This window comes from Lathamus discolor, chromosome 6, assembly GCF_037157495.1.
Source record: "Lathamus discolor isolate bLatDis1 chromosome 6, bLatDis1.hap1, whole genome shotgun sequence".
NCBI classification, from domain to species: domain Eukaryota; kingdom Metazoa; phylum Chordata; class Aves; order Psittaciformes; family Psittacidae; genus Lathamus; species Lathamus discolor.
In genome coordinates this window covers 74,500,837-74,515,519 of record NC_088889.1, presented here as the reverse complement: position 1 = coordinate 74,515,519, position 14,683 = coordinate 74,500,837, and the positions used below count along the sequence as shown (strand labels likewise).

The following is a 14,683-nucleotide window of genomic DNA, read 5'->3' as shown; positions in this document are numbered from 1 at the left end:
GCAAAGGTGTGGGGGGCTACACCCAGCTCTGCCTGCTGGGACACCCCCTGTTAGGGCACCACCAGGGGGTGCAGACCCCCAACCCCTCAGGCGGACCCCACAGCCCCGGCACAGCGTAGGGATGGGGGTGTCAGGGGTCCCCCCAGTACTCCGGGGGTGCATGTAAGGCTCCTTGGCTCCCGCTGTGGGTGCAGTGTCAGGACGGTGGCACCCAGTGGCTCCCTGTCCCCCCGTGCCTCGGCCCCACCGCAGGGCTCGGCGTCACCGTGAGCACCAACACCCTTCGCCCGGCCCCATGTTAATGATCCACCCACCTGTGCCTCAGCCAGCAGCCACACCGGAGGGCACACGTGGTGTGGAGCTGGAGCTGGGGGAGCTGGTGGGGCTGGTGGAGGTGGCAGCAGAGCCGGGCTCTGCAGCACAGGCAGCTCGGGGGCCAGCGGCTCCCTGCCCCTCACCCCACCCTCCGTCCTGCACCCCAGTAAGAGCAGACGCCGGCAGCACCCACTTCCCAGCACGCAGCGTGGCTGGGAGAACTGGCCGGGACCATGGCGGTGCCCGCAGTGAACCTCCGCGCCGTCACCTCCTGGGTGGGCATTGCCCGGCTCTTTGCCGTCGTGTTGTCCTGCATCGCCTTCAGCTTGGTGGCCTCCACCCGGGACTTTGGGGATCCCTATGGGACGTGGTGCATGTTCACTTGGTGCTTGTGCTTCGCCGTGACGCTGCTGGTGGTGCTGCTGGAGCTGCTGGAGCTCTACCCCAAGCTGCCGCTCTCCTGGGATGACTTCACCTCGGCTTTCTCCATGCTGGCGACACTGATGGTCTTCACCACCTCCGTGGTCTTCCCCTCCACCTACATCAGCAGCCCCTGCAGCAGCAGCAAGTGTGCCCGGCAGGCCGTGGCCACCACCGTGTCCTGCCTCTGCTTCCTCGCCTATGCCATTGAGGTGGGGCTCACCCGTGCCAAGCCAGGGGACATCAGCAGCTTCCTCTCCACCGTGCCTGGGCTCCTAAAGGTCTTTGAAGCCTATGTGGCTTGTCTTATCTTCTCCTTGCTGGATACCTTCAGTTCGGAAGCTGGCCTGCAGTGGTGCGTGGCTGTCTACTCCATCTGCTTCATCGTCACCCTCCTCATCATCATCTTCACCATAGGCCGGTGCCTCACCTACATCCCCTGCCCGCTGGAGAAGATGCTGGTGGTGTACAACGCCCTGGCCCTGATGATGTACATCACTGCCACCATCCTCTGGCCCCTCTACAGCTTCAGGGGGAGGAGCCGCCCCGAGAGCTGCGGCAGGAACTGCCCGTGGAACAAGCACCTGGGGGTCACCTTCCTCACCATCTTCAACCTCATCGCCTACCTGGTGGACCTGGTCTACTCCACCAAGATGGTCTTCATCAGGGCACCTCCATAAGGGCTGCAGGTGGCCATGCTGGGGCGAGGGTGGTGGGATGCGGCTGGGTGCCGGTGGAGCTGAGGAAGAGGCCGGACACCTCGGAAAGCTCCTTCTCCCCATGCCGGAGTGGTGAGCCATGGGTGCTCCAGGGGGTGTGCTCAGCTTGGGGACCCCCAGGCTGCCCGGGACTGGGGAGACACACCAGGGTGCTCCCAGGACCCTGGAGCTGGGGGGCTTTGGGATTAAATTGGGTCGTTTTTCACTTGTTTCTGCTTCCTCTTTCTTCCCCCTTCCTGGTTTTCCACAGGATTCTCCTCAGCAGCATGGGGCGCTCAGGGGTACTGGTGGCACTGGGGGGACACTGGGGGTTGTCAGCCAATCCTCTTTTTAGCTCGTTGTTGACTTGGAGCCAGAGCAAAGCAGGGCATGACCAGGAAAAACCTAACCCAGATGCCTTTGCCTTGGCACCCGCACAGGACCCTGCGGAACGGGTTCCAGAGGAATGTGGATGCTAGGGGGGGCTGAGAGCCTGCCAAGTCCTTGTCACTAGCACCACCAGGTCCGGGTCACCACCACTGTCACCCAGCAGGAGCCCCGCTGGATTTGGTCCTGGCTGTGCTGGTGGGAGACCCGTGTCTCCTGCATTACCCTTTGGGGACTCCCTGGGGGGACATGGGGAAGGGGTGGCTGTCACCCAGTGCCATCAGAGCTGGGGCTGGAAGCATGGTGGCACTGCAGGGTGGGAAACTAGGAAGAAGGCAGCAGCATGGTGTGGGCAGATAGTGCTGGGTGCAGGCAGGTAAGGTGTGCCCGCAGGCATTGCTCCTGGCATGGCACTCCCGGATGTGGGACATGTGCCCATGGGGCACCCCAGAGGGTTTTGGGGCCACTGTCCCCAGCTCTGCCACTGCTTGCTCTAGTTCTGCTGCAGCTGGGTGCCCATCCCCACCACCTCAGGGCTGCTGAGTACTATGGAGCAGCACCACCAACACCATGAGATGGCACGGATCAGCTGTTCCAGTGGTGCTGAAAGAGCCCAGGCCCTATCTTTGGCACCACAGGGCACTCATGGGTGCCATGGCGCCTGGGCAGTACGACCTCCGTGTTCCATGCCAGAGCCAGTGTGGTAGCACCGGCTGCAGGGTGGCCTGGTGGGTGTCCCCATAGTGGCCATAGCCGGGTGACTGCAGCACCCTGGCACGGCAAGGGCTGCTCCCCTGCAGCAGGCAGCCAGGCTGGAGTGTGTTGCGGTGCCACGTTCACACCGAGCGGTGAGGCTGGGCCGTTGCTGTCACTGGATGGGAGCTAAGTGTATGGCTCTGGCTGGCAGTGCCGGCATATGGGGCGCGATGGTGCTGGGTGCCGGCACTGAGCTGTCAGTGGGGTGTAGGGGACTGCAGTACAGAGGGAGGTTTGGAGAGTCCCAGCTGCCTGCACCCGGCTGGGGACCCCGCAGCATCTCCCTGCCAGGGCACACAGTGACTACCGAGGGACCCCGGGAGCAGCCAAGCCCCGGTGGGTGCAGGAAGCCCCGGTGTCGGTCTGGGCCGTGTCAGAGGGCCTCCTGCTGATGGTGCCCTTGTAGTGTGATGCTGGTGCAGGTGGGGGGCTGGTGCCGGTGCAAGTGCAACGCCAGTGCGGCGCCAGAGCCTGTGCAGCATCAGTGCAGTGCCGGTGCAATGCTGGTTCAATGTCAGTGCAGTGCCGGTGCTGTGAGGTGCCAGTGCAACGCCGGTGCCGGTGCCGTGCCGGTTCAGTGCCGGTGGGGTGCCGGTGCATTCCTGCCCCTAGGGGTCGGTGTGCCGAGGGCGGGGGGCGGTGCGCGGGGCGGTGCGGGGGGCGGCCCGCTCCTGCGCACGGCCCGGGACGGCCGGGGCACGGCGGCGGCGGCGGCGGCGGCGGGGAGTGGGCACCGCCGCGGGCCCGGGTGAGTGCGGGCGGAGCGGGGGGCGGCGGGAGCTCCGGTCCCGGGAGGGATGCGCGGAGAGGCCGAGCAGGAGGCGAGCGGTGGGGAGGGGGCGGCGGGCCGGGGAAGGCGCTGCCGATGCTGCCGGACCCGGGCAGCGCCCAGCGCGGCCGGAGCCCCCGGGGACACCCCGGGCGGTATGTCCGTACCCCCCGCCCCGGGCAGCCACAGCCCCTCCCGCACTGGTCTGAGCTGCTGCGGTGCCGGGACAGCAGGCGCAGCCCGGCTCCAGCCCTCAGCCCTCCTCCCTGTCAGCAGGGTGCTCCTCGAGTCCCACAGGGATGCCCCAGTGTCTCCCCGTGTCCTCCAGGGACGCCCCTGTGTTCCCCAGGGATGCTCCCGTGTCCCCAGCCTGACAAGTTGCCCTCTGACAAGACCCCATGTGAGACCATGTGCCCCCTCCAAAGCCTGATGTCCCGCTCAGGGTGATGCCCGGGGTGCTCATGTTCCCTCCCTGCCCTATGGAGCTGGAGATCACAGCTAGGAGCCCCCAGAGCTGCTCCGTTATCTACCCTAAGCATCCCTGGGATGTATCCCTGGAGCGGGAGCCAGCGGGGTGAGCAGGGCAGCCTAGAAATGCTGGGTGTGATGGGTGCTGGGGGGCAGCCGTGGAGGGGCTGGGGAGCACCTTCCTCGGGAAGGGACCTCCCACACCAGAGGCATGAGCGGGGGTGCTTCCCGGGAGCCCCCGACCAGGTGGGTGCCTCCGGGGTGGGTCCCCACGGGCATCAGCATGCTGGATCCCATCCCGGCATCCCTGCTGGCCACTGGTTGCGTGTGGATGTGGCACCCCGAAGGCATGGCACCGTATCTTGTGGGGATACGGGTGCTCCAAGACAGATGTATAGGGACGGGAAGGGAGTCTGTGTTTGCCCAGCAGCGAAGAGGTTAACGCCGGGGGGTTTCGGGGTGTCCCGAGCCGGGTACATCCAGACTCGTCCTCACACTGGTGACCTCACGCCACTGCCATGGCAACGGCTCATGAAGTCGCCGGTATCCTCTAGCAGGGGGTGATGGGATGGGAGCGTGGGGAAGCTGCCGCGTGCTCACCACCCGCCCTCGGGCCCCCCAGAATGAGCTGTGCCCCCGCCAGCACCCCAACCTCCGCCTGACCCTGTGGCCCTGCCACCATGCTCGTCAAGGAGTACCGCATCTGCATGCCGCTCACCACTGAGGAGGTGAGGAGGGATGGGGGGAAAGGGGGTGTTGGTTGGGAAGGGGGGTGCAATGGCAGGGGGTCTCCAAGCCTCTGGGTGCCCAGAATCCACCGATATAGAGGGCTATGGGTGGGGGTACCTGCAGCAGTGGGGTGACTGCTTGGAAAGGGGCTGGGGGACACGGTGGCCCCTTTTCCAGCTCTTCATGGTGTGGCTTGTGGTAGGGACCTTGGCTGAGCCGTGAGGGTGAGCTTTGGCCATGGCTGCTGGGCTCGGGATGCTCCGTGCATGTGCTGAGCCTTGTTTTGGGATACAGAGCGAGGACATCCCATCCCTGGGCACAGTGACCTTGGGACACGGAGCCCGACGGCAGCACCAGGGTCTGCTTGGGGCAACCCAGTCCCAGAACCACGGGATGAACCGGTGGGCAAAGGGCACTGGGGTTCGGGTGCTCCGATGGGGAGCACCCTCTCAATCACTGCTCCAGCAGGGAGCTCGAATTCCCAGCAGCAAGTCAATAGCTGGCAGTCAGCAGTATTCCCGGACAAAGGATGCTCCTGAGCACTGATGGGGCTGTTTTGGGGATGTGCAGCCCTGGTGCATACATCGGGCAGCACCAGCTCTCCCCAGGCATGGGGCTGCGGTCACACTACAGGGAGGTTTTCAGTGGGGCAGGGAGGGGCTGGTGATGGATGGAATCTTCAGTGGAACAATAAAGCACTCATCGCACAGCCGCATCCTCAAATACACACACACATATATATCCATATCCATACCTAGGTGTAGCTTTCCCTGGCTGCCAGGTAGCTTGCTCAGCACAAAGCCTCCAGGCATTCTGCAAGGCACCTGAACAGTGCGGAGGAGCTGGGCAGGTGCAATCCAGCTTCACCTAGGCACTGGAGCAGCCATTGGGCAGGGATGCTGGAGAAGGGTGCCCTAGGAGACCCCTGCCTGCTGCACAGCACTTGGTCTGTCACCCTTTGCTCCGTGCCTCAGTTTCCCTGCTCGGTGGTGTCTCCGGAGGGTGCCGGGCAGAGGTGGCACTGAGCCGGGTGCTGTGGTTGCAGTACCGCGTGGGGCAGCTCTACACCATCAGCAAGCACAGCCACCAGGAGAGTGAGAAGGGCGAGGGCGTCGAGGTGGTGAAGAACGAGCCCCACGAGGACCCCATCCACGGCCCCGGCCAGTTCACTGAGAAGCGCGTCCACCTCTCCAGGTGAGGCCCTATCCCTCCCTCCTCCGCGCTTCCCAGGAATATCCATTCTGGGTGCTTGGCACCCTGCAATGTGGCTGCACCCAACTCTCAGGGGTGCGCCTACATCCTGGAGTACACCCACATCCTGGAGTACACCCATCTTTGGGCCCTGCACCCAGCCTTGGGGGCTTCACCTGTCTCTCAGGGTATGCCCATTTCCTGGGGTGCGCATATCCTGGGGTGCACCCATCTCCCAGGCATGCACTCTGCCATCTTCAGGGGCTACACCCATCACTCATAGTGAACCCATCACCCAGGGTGCACCCATCTTGGGGGCTACCCTCCAGGGTGCAGCCATTTTCTGGGGTGCCCCCCTCTCTGGGGTCTGTACTCACCTCCTGGGGTGCACCCGTCTCCCAGGCACACACCCCCTCTCACACTGAGCACCCATCTCCAGCACCAGAGGGTGCCTCGGCTGCGGTGCAGGGCTCAGTGGGGATGCCCCAGCTGGTGCTCAGCTCACCCCGGGGTTGTCCCGGTGTCCCCTGGGTGCCCGCTGGCAGCCGGTGTCCCCCCCACCGCTGCGGCACACCGCGGCGCGGCACCGGCAGCGCTGCCGTGACTCGGGCTATTTTTAGCGGCGATGCTCACGATTCCCCTCCTGGGGATGGTATTTGTAACGCCTGCAGATGAATCAAACCACCGCCCAGCTCCCCGGGGCCCGATCCTACCGGGGAGGGGGCAGCAGCACACCGGGGTCCTGGCCCTGGGCGGGGAGAGGGGGTAAGGGTGCCTGGGGAGGAGATGGGGGTCCTGTGAAGAGGATAGGGGCGTGGGGGTGCAGATGAGGGTGCTGGGGAGGTGCCAGGGTTCCTTGGGGTGATGGGGTTTAGGTGATGGTCCTGGAGGGATCCTGGGGTGGAGGTGAGGGCAGTCCCACATGCAGGGCTGTGTCTGGGGGAGCAGGGCTGGGTGGCACTGGGTGGTGCTGTGGCCACATCCTGCCCTGAATGGACCCCCATATGCTGTGGTTCCTGCAGCAAGCTGCCGAGCTGGGCACGGGCAGTAACCCCCCGCATCTTCTACATCACGGAGAAGGCCTGGAACTACTACCCCTACACCATCACTGGTGAGCCAGGGCAGAGGGAGGGGACAGGCACCCCCAGGCACTCTGCCCCTCTCCGTCAGTGGCCATTGGGTGCCAGGAGAGCCCAGCTATAGCCACTGCCCAGTCTCACCTCTCCCTCTCTCTCCCGTGGTGCCCCCCCCTGGTGCTGCTGATGTGCCACGGTGTCCCTGCAGAGTACACAGTAAGGAGATGGCATGGGGGGACCTGGCCCTTTCCCCAGCACCTGCCCTGACTGGGGAATGGGGCACTGGGGGAAGTATCCCCCAGGGATGGGTGTACCTGGGGTCAGCAGTTTCAGGGGTGGGGTGTCCCTCAAGGTGGGTCTCCCTTGGGGTGAGTACTCTTGGGTTAGGTGTCCCTGGGTTGGGCATCCCTTGAACTGGGCATCCCTTGAACTAGGCATCACTTGGGTTGGGGCATCCCTCAGGTTGGTGTCTCTTGGGACTGGGCATCCCTTGGAGCTGGGCAACCCTTGGGATGGGCATGCTTGGGGCTGGGTGTCCCTCAGGGTGGGTGTTGCTTGGGGTGGGCATCCCTGGGAGTGTGTCCTCCTGGCCGGGGGTCCAGCTGACGGCCGGTCCCTGCAGTGTTCCTTCCTGCCCAAGTTCTCCATCTACATCGAGACCAAGTACGAGGACAACTGCGGGGACAGCGAGAACGTGAGTCTGCGCAGCAGCTGAGACCTGGCAAGCTCCTCACCAGGGAGGGCACGCGGCGCTGCACCGGCACCTCTCACCCTTCCTCCCCTCCGCAGATCTTCCACAGTGACAAAATCCTGGGCGACCACGAGGTCTCCTTCCTGGACATTGCCTTCGACGAGATCCCCGAGCGGTACTACCGCAGCCCGGAGGTATCACGGAGCTCCCGAGAGCCCCCCGCTTGTCCTCTGTCACAGCTGGGGGGCTCACAGCCCTGCTGTGCTCTCCCAGGACCCCCGTTTCTTCAGCTCGGCCAAGACGGGCCGGGGGCCGCTGCGGGAGGGCTGGCGCCAGCACACCAAACCCATCATGTGCTCCTACAAGCTGGTGAGCGTCAAGTTCGAGGTCTGGGGGCTGCAGACGCGGGTGGAGCAGTTCGTGCACAAGGTGAGGGGCAGCTCCAGGCCCGAGGGGGGGGACACTGAGGGGACAGTGATGAGGCGCTGACCTCCATGGTGCGTCACAGGTGATCCGGGACATCCTGCTGATTGGGCACCGGCAGGCGTTTGCATGGGTGGACGAGTGGTGCGGTGAGTCCCCCTGGTGCTGCCGGTGGCAGGGGACACGGGCCTGGGGTGGCCCCAGACCCTCAGGGTGGGAGGGGGCTGCGGGTTTAACCGTAATGCCACTAACCCCATGGGCAGCTCCCACTCTTCCTCCAGCTCCCTGCATCCTGCTGCCTGCGCTGCTCTGCTCCCTGCCCTCACCCCTGCCTGCACCCCAGCACACTGCCCGTTCTTGCTGCACGCCTGGGGAGGCTTGGCTGATGCGAGGGACGGGGAGCAGAGCCCAAGCACCCCTGCCTGGCGCTGCCTGCACCGCCTGCACCCTGGTCTGGCAGCGACACATGCTGTCACACGTGGACACGGGGATGGGAGCCCCTGGTTTTGGCAGCGGTGCCATCCCGGCGAGCGGCTCTCTGCCTTCCAGACATGTCCCTGGAAGAGGTCCGGGACTTCGAGACTCAGATGCAAGTGGCCACAAACCAAAAGCTGGGGAGCCAGCATCCCTAAACCCCTCCCACATGCTGCCTGCAGGGCACAGGGACCCCGGACCCCACCACACTGCTTGCAGGCGGGTGCAGGCAGTGGGGGCTTGTGCATGGTGCACGTTGAGCCCCCCCTTGCACCCTAAGGCAAGGGTCCCCCTCTGCCCTGCCTGCGCATCCCCTTGCCTGCGCTGCCTGCCCGTCATTTCCCCACTGCTGCCTGGGCTGGTGCCGGAGCTGGGGGCAGCGTCCCCTGCCCTGCAAGCCCCCCCGTCCCCTTCCCAGCACCCAGCCCGGTGAGGAGCCGGCGCACGGGCGCAGGCCGCCCCGCGGTGCCGGAGCGCAGGTTTGTCCGTGCCGAGCGGCTCCAAGCCCGGCTGTGCTCGCAGGGATGACGATGGAGGAGGTGAGGCGCTACGAGCGGGAGACGCAGGAGGCCACCAACGAGCTCGTCGGGCTGGTGGCCCCCACCATCGCGGTCAGCGAGGTGGGGCAGCCCACGGCCACGCACTCGGCCCCCGCCAGCGCCCCCTCCACCCCGCTCAGCGACGACTCCCCCGACTTCCTCGCCCCCCCCAAAACTCGCCCGCGCAAGAAGTCGGCGCCGGAGACACTGACGCTGCCCGCGCTGCGGGAGCGCACCGGCGCCGAGTGATGCCGGCGGGGCCGCACCGGGCGGGACTGTGCCGGCCACGCTGCCCACCGCAGCCACGGGGAGACACCCGCCGCTGGGGCGCAGGGAGCCCTGGGGACGGTGCGGCCACCCGGAGCCGTCGCGGGTGCCCGTGCAGGCCATTGCCACCATCCAGCGCCGCTGCCTGCGCCGGGAGCGGTCCCCAGCACCATCAGGCAGGAGCCGGTTCTCTCAGCGCCACCCGCCCCCGTTACCGCAGAGGCTGCCGAGGCTGCTGAGTGGCACCGCGGTGGCAGCCGCTGCCCGTGTACCCAGTGAGTGATGCTGAAGCACCACGCTGCAGGGTAGGCACCGGCGCAGGGGCACAGCGTGTGTGACAGTGACAGGAACCACCGGGTGCTGGTGGGGGCTCCCCGCAGGACCCCCAGGCACAGCAGGTCCTGCAGTGGGGTCCCCTTTGCTGTCCCTCCAGAGGCCGTGGCTGCCCGAGGAGGGCTCAGCCCTCGGTTTTCTTTGGGAAAACACAGGCCTTTTTGGAAATAAAGCTCAAGACACGCCAGCCGGCTGCTGGTGGAGGTTTATTCGATGCCACTGAGGGGTGCCATGCCTGTGACAAGGTGCTGTGTGTCCCGGAACTGGATGTGTGCAGTGAGGAATGACTGAATCGCCAGTTCCAGGATGGGGAGATAGGGTGCTGTGATGGGGCAGCGAGGGGCTGGGGATCCAGTGGGCAGGATGGTGCTGGCTGCACTGGGTCAGGCCAGCCCCGGGGTGATGCCCCCAGCCGCACCAGCAGCACTGGACTCCTCTCCCCAACAGCCATCACCATTCTCCAGGTCTTCAGCACCTGGCACTGCCGATGCCACCGGCCCCAGCAGGGTGATATAGTAGGAGCTACAGTAGACGGGCGCCTTGTTGGGGCTGGAGTAGACCTGCTCAGGCCGCAGCGAGGCGAAGGGGTTGGTGGCATAGCCCGTAATGTGCATCTCGAGCTCCACCAGGAGCTGCAGGGAGGACTTCAGCTCCTGCTCACTGCCAGGAGAGTAAAGGCCAGGCCCTGCTATGGTGGGCCGGTGGTGGTGCCAGCACACCAGGGCAGTGGGGCTGCGCTCACCTGTACACGGTGAAGAGGACGGGCAAGCGGTAGTCCCGCAGCAGCAGCAGGGTGGGCAGCCAGCCTGCCAGCAGGTCTGGGCAGGCGTGGAAACCTGTGGGGACACAGTGGTGAGGGTCCCACCTCTTCCTGTGCCACCCTAACACCACATCTAACACCACCCGTTCCTGCTGGGGTGCACGGTGACACTGGCAATAGTTTGCCACCCTTAGCAAGGTGGGTACCATCTCCTCAGCAGCATGGCTCTGGGTGCCTGGGCTGAGCCACCACACTGAGAGCCACAGGCAGGGACCCCTTTGGGAGCTGCTTATGTGGCAGGTGGCTGATACAGGCAGGACACTGAGCACCCTGAGAGGGGGACAAGACAGCCAAGCCCCAGGGCATTACCCTGGCTGCATGGTTGCCTGTTGTAGCTTGCAAAGCCCTGGATATGTCCCAAGCCACCAGCAGGCGCTGCTCGGGTGCTGAGGGACCTGCATCCTTCTGGGGACATCCTGCTGCTAGCAATGTGGTGGTGTGGGTCCAGTCCCCTCCACAGAATCATAGAATCACAGATGGTTTGCATTAGGATCATCTTAAGATCACCTAGTTCCAGCCCCCTGCATGGGCAGGGTCGCCTCACCCTAGACCATGCTGCCCAAGGCTCTGTTCAATCTGGCCCTGAATGCTGCCAGGGGTGGAGCATTTACCACTTCTTTTGGCAACCTGTTCCAGTGCCTCGCCACCCTTACAGTAAATAACTTCCTCCTTATATCTAACCTGAACTGTCCCTGGTTAAGTTTGAACCCGTTACCCCTTGTCCTGTCACTACAGCCCCTGAGGAAGAGCCCTTCCCCCGTATCCTTTCAGGCCCCCTTCAGATACTGGAAGGCTGCTATGAGGTCCCCACGCAGCCTTCTCTTCTCCAGGCTGAACAGCTCCAGCTTTCTCAGCCTGTCTTCATATGGGAGGTACAGGAACTCACCCGGGTGAAAGCCCACCACCAGGTCAGGGCGGGCGGCCAGCTTGGTCTCCACGTGGCTTTCCCAAAAGTCATGGTAGAGCCCCTTGTAGCTGCTGAGATAGACCCTTCCCCGGGGCGCCGGGGTGGCCAGGGGTGGCCTCATGATGGGTCCCTCGACCACATCCACCCCCACCATCACCACCTCCAAGCCACGGTGCCCCGGGAACATGCGTGTCAGCTCGTCGTAGTCTGTCAGCCGGGCGTTGAGGGTCTCCACGTGGGACGCTCCCACGACGTGCACGGTGAGGGCCTTGGCAAGGGGCTCGATGCTGAAGAGCCGCAGCCCCAGGCCGATGGTGAGCGGCCGCGAGTGGAAGTCGGTGACCAGGCGTCGGACGGAGTCACGCAGCTCCCTGTCCTCTGGCCGCGGCTTCCCAGCATTGGCCCACAGCAGGGTCATGTATCGCCCGGCCAGGATGGCGCCCAGCTTCTCCTCCAGCTGCTCCTGCATGGAGAACCAGTCCTCCCAGCCCTCCACATCCCAGGGGGGCTTTGTCCAGCTCTCTGTGGGAAAGGGGATGTCTCCTGGGGGGCAGAGAGAAGCACTGGGCATCACAGTGGGCCCCACAGCCCAGGCTGCCTGTCGCACCAGACCCACAAGCCAGGAGGAAGGACTCCCCCATCCCTCCATGGGATTTGTGCAGCATGGTGTGGGGGTCAGGCAGGCCTGGAGGGGTACACACGGCATCCCCTGCCCCACCTGTGAAGACAAGCCACTCCACCAGCCGATCCAGGGCCACCAGCTTCAGCTTCTTGCAGAACTTCTTGTGCAGCGGCCAGTTGGCACGCTGGCAAGCCACGCCGCAGTAGTACACGTTCTGGCACCTGGGGACACAGGCAGCATGCCCGGACATGGCGGGGGAAAGGACTGTGCCTGCCAAACCAAGGCTTCCTGACACCCCTCCCAGAGCTGTGTCGCTGTAGTTTGGGGGATACCCTGTAGCTGGAGGTGGGTGTTGGTACAATACCCCCCTGGCTTCACCCTGCTTGCAAGCAAGGGGATGGATTCATCCCCATGGCATCAAACCACATCCCCTTGCCATACCTCTTGCATCGCCGGAGGCTTTTGGGGTCAGGGAGAGCATCGGGGAGCTTCCTGCACTCAGCACAGAACTTGAAGGTGTCCTCCATCTTCTGGAACATCTCAAAGTAAGTCCGGATGCCGAAATCGCTGCCGCTTTTCCTCCCATCCATGGCAGACCTGCACATGTAGGGGGAGTGAGAAGGATCCAGCACAAGCTGCTCTGCCATCACAGTGAGGCCAATGTCCTCTCTCCAAGGCTACCAGGACTTTTAGCTCCAGTCAGGAGCATCCTGTCCCAGGATGGAGAACCGGGAATGGGCAGATGGCGGGGTGTACCCAGGAGCCCCATCAGAGCACCCACATGCAGGTTGAGCCAGGAGGGCGGGATGAGCCAGGGGAGGTGTTCCAGCTGCGGGGACACACGCGGGATGCTCTGTCCGTGGGGGGAAAACACGCACCCAGGGGTGCTCACTCACTTGTAGTCCTCGTAGCTCTTCATGTTGAGCTTCTGGAGGATGACGTGGGACAGCCCCGGCACATTGCGGTCCATGGCTTGGAAGCCCAGCGAGTCCACATCGGGCGCCCTCGCCGCCGGCTCCTTCGCGGACTTCTTGGTGCGGCCGGGTTTGGGGGCAGCGCCTGCGCTTCTCTGGGTCACGGCGGCGGCTGTGGCAGACGGGGGAGCGGGTGCAGGGGCCGGTGCGAGGGTCCCCGGGTGCTGCCGGGGGGCCCCGCGCCTCCCGCTGCCCCCGCGCCGCCGGCCGCCCGCCATCCCGCTGAGCTCAAATGTCAGCCCCGAGGAGAGAGCGCGGAGAAGAGCGCCTCGGCCCCTCCGGGATCGGGTAGCGCAGCTATTCTGGGCATCCCCCCCCCGGGAACCGGCCAACCCGAGCCGGGGGTCTGGCACCCGCCCCAGCGCCACCGGGCAGGGTGCTGGCGTCTGCCCCGGAGCTGCACCCGGGGGGGCTGCACAACCTCTGCGGTCTGTCCCCAGTGTTCCTATGGGACCTGCCAACCCTCCGCCACGAGGCCCCCCCTTGGCCACCTTGGTGCGATGTGAGCTGGGTGGGCACCATGGTGTGTGCCAAGCAGGGCTGGGGGGCAGGAGTGGGGCTGGGGCACAGCAAGCGTCCGGGTGGGACATGGTGCAAGTCCTACACCTGGGTTGGTGCTATCCGGCACACAGCTATAGGTTGGGCAGAGAAGTGATTAGACCCCACCCTATTATTAGGGGCCCCCATTCTACTATGGAAAGCAATCTTTGCATACACCTTGAGTTTGTCCATTTCCCTGATAGTTTCTTTTCCCTAAGGCTGCAATGGTTGCATGAGTAATTGTTCAACTTAATTTTCGCCTTTCATTACTGTCTCGGTTGCAGTTCACCCTCCATGCTTCCTCAATCAGCTTTTCGATACCTCCCTGGTCCTCTGCTCTAAGTTTTTGTAATTTCTTTCTAATATCATTTGAGGATTGTCCTAGACAGGTATCAGCTGCTGCTCTCCTTGGTCTCCGGAGGCGTCCATGGTAGTATATTTTCGCATTGCTCCCGTAATCTATCAAAAAAATCTGTAGGAGTTTCACCTGTATTTTGTTTGACAGTATATAAAGCTCCCCAATTGACAGACTTAGGAATTGCGTGCTCCAATCCAAATGCAATCCATGTTTCATATCTTCTGAGAAGTTGATAATGGTTGGGGTTATTATAATCCTATTGTGGTTTAGCTCTAGGGACATAATCACCTGCATTTCTCTGCAACATTTCTGCAGCGATTAATGCCTGAACATGGGTCCTGGCAGCTTTAAGTTCTAGTTCCTTTTCAGTGCCTGTGATTGCATCTAACATTAAATCAGTATCGTCCTAATCCGGGTCTAGGGCTTTAGTGAAGGTTTTGAATATTTTTGCTGCTCCAGCAGGATCATCTCTATAGGTCCTTGCCATCGATTTTCAACTTTCAAAGTCTCCCGTACAGAAATTAACATTTAGTCACGGGGGCCCCTCAGGTCCGGCAGCTTCCCCAAGGGGGGCTTGTATCACACCTTGTATCACGCCCTTCTCTTTTACTCCGGGTGAGGCTGATCGAGCCCACAGCTTGGTTCGCGTCCTGCCGCTTAGCGGTGAAAGAGATGGGAGTTTTGTCTCCTTCCCCTCTCCTTTCGCCACTCCGGAGAAGGGGGGGGGGGAGTTGATGCTTTTTCCCTGGGGCTAACAAAATCTTCTAGCATTTCCTCAGCCCTCCCCACCCCTTTTATATTTGAAGCACCTCTGGCCTATAGGGCACCATGAGCAACACTGCTTCAATTTCCCTACTCCTTGCTTTTTATTCTCTTTCCAGAGTTAATACAAACGGATCATTGGGTGCTGTTTATCCCACTCTTTC

At 63.4% G+C, this 14,683-nt stretch overlaps 3 protein-coding genes across 3 annotated transcripts; 2 read left to right on the top strand and 1 right to left on the bottom strand.

Moving 5' to 3' along the window:
* The first annotated feature begins 541 nt into the window (after positions 1 to 541).
* Positions 542 to 1,659, top strand: LOC136016486 (myeloid-associated differentiation marker-like). Its single transcript, XM_065683737.1, has one exon. The coding sequence runs from the start codon at positions 549 to 551 to the stop codon at positions 1,413 to 1,415; it is 867 nt and encodes a 288-aa protein (XP_065539809.1). The 5' UTR covers positions 542 to 548; the 3' UTR covers positions 1,416 to 1,659.
* Positions 1,660 to 3,238: 1,579 nt separating this feature from the next.
* LOC136016489 (cytoplasmic phosphatidylinositol transfer protein 1-like) lies at positions 3,239 to 9,723 on the top strand. The gene is made up of 10 exons (XM_065683742.1): positions 3,239 to 3,324; positions 4,436 to 4,541; positions 5,588 to 5,736; positions 6,756 to 6,844; positions 7,018 to 7,025; positions 7,432 to 7,503; positions 7,599 to 7,694; positions 7,774 to 7,929; positions 8,009 to 8,072; positions 8,920 to 9,723. The coding sequence occupies exons 2-10, from the start codon at positions 4,494 to 4,496 to the stop codon at positions 9,183 to 9,185; spliced, it is 948 nt and encodes a 315-aa protein (XP_065539814.1). The 5' UTR covers positions 3,239 to 3,324; positions 4,436 to 4,493; the 3' UTR covers positions 9,186 to 9,723.
* An 8-nt stretch (positions 9,724 to 9,731) lies between these two features.
* On the bottom strand, positions 9,732 to 13,077 carry MSS51 (MSS51 mitochondrial translational activator). The gene is made up of 6 exons (XM_065683733.1): positions 12,782 to 13,077; positions 12,327 to 12,482; positions 11,982 to 12,106; positions 11,243 to 11,806; positions 10,279 to 10,372; positions 9,732 to 10,196 (listed from the first exon to the last, which is right to left on the bottom strand). Exons 1-6 carry the CDS (start codon positions 13,075 to 13,077, stop codon positions 9,920 to 9,922), a joined length of 1,512 nt encoding a protein of 503 aa, XP_065539805.1. The 3' UTR covers positions 9,732 to 9,919.
* Positions 13,078 to 14,683: the final 1,606 nt, after the last annotated feature.